This window comes from Penaeus monodon, chromosome 15, assembly GCF_015228065.2.
Source record: "Penaeus monodon isolate SGIC_2016 chromosome 15, NSTDA_Pmon_1, whole genome shotgun sequence".
Taxonomy (NCBI): domain Eukaryota; kingdom Metazoa; phylum Arthropoda; class Malacostraca; order Decapoda; family Penaeidae; genus Penaeus; species Penaeus monodon.
Genome location: NC_051400.1, coordinates 25,717,681 through 25,718,108, shown reverse-complemented (window position 1 = coordinate 25,718,108; position 428 = coordinate 25,717,681). Strand labels below are relative to the sequence as shown.

The 428-nt window shown below is 45.1% G+C and overlaps 2 protein-coding genes across 2 annotated transcripts in view; one reads left to right on the top strand and one right to left on the bottom strand.

Moving 5' to 3' along the window:
• Positions 1–428, bottom strand: part of LOC119581854 (polycomb protein Asx-like) — a gene marked incomplete in the record, with an annotated part of 73,367 nt that overhangs the window by 57,766 nt on the left and 15,173 nt on the right.
• Positions 1–428, top strand: part of LOC119582279 (histone-lysine N-methyltransferase E(z)-like) — an 11,778-nt gene that overhangs the window by 10,903 nt on the left and 447 nt on the right. Inside the window, exon 2 of the mRNA XM_037930496.1 lies at positions 117–325. Within this exon, the coding sequence (XP_037786424.1) occupies positions 117–325 (209 nt within the window). The remainder of the gene's footprint in view (positions 1–116; positions 326–428) is intronic.

Here is a 428-nt window from a genome sequence, read left to right as displayed (position 1 = left end):
GATTAGATATGTTCCCTTATTTGTGCTATTATTTTGCAAAAAGATACAAATGATAATGGATGTATCATAGATTTGGACGATAATGTATCTAACATAAGCAACTGTTCCTTTGACAGAGTTACTGGAGCAGGAAGACCAGACGATGATAGGGATGGGACCAGTGTGGGTGTGCTCTGTGGAGGCGCCCCCACACCAGGCAGTCATGAGAAGAACCCATGTAACCTCCTCCTGCTCCGAGCCCCTCTCTGTCCCCATCAGGACCATCAGTGCTGTTAATCCCATACCCACCATGTACACTTGGGCCCCACTCCAGCAGAATTTCATGGTCAGTGGCAATGCTTGGTCTTCACTATTTTTCTTTCTTAGTATGCTTTTTTCTTGAGTGAATGTTTTTATTTTGTATCTGGCATGGGGAGGAAGGGATGTGG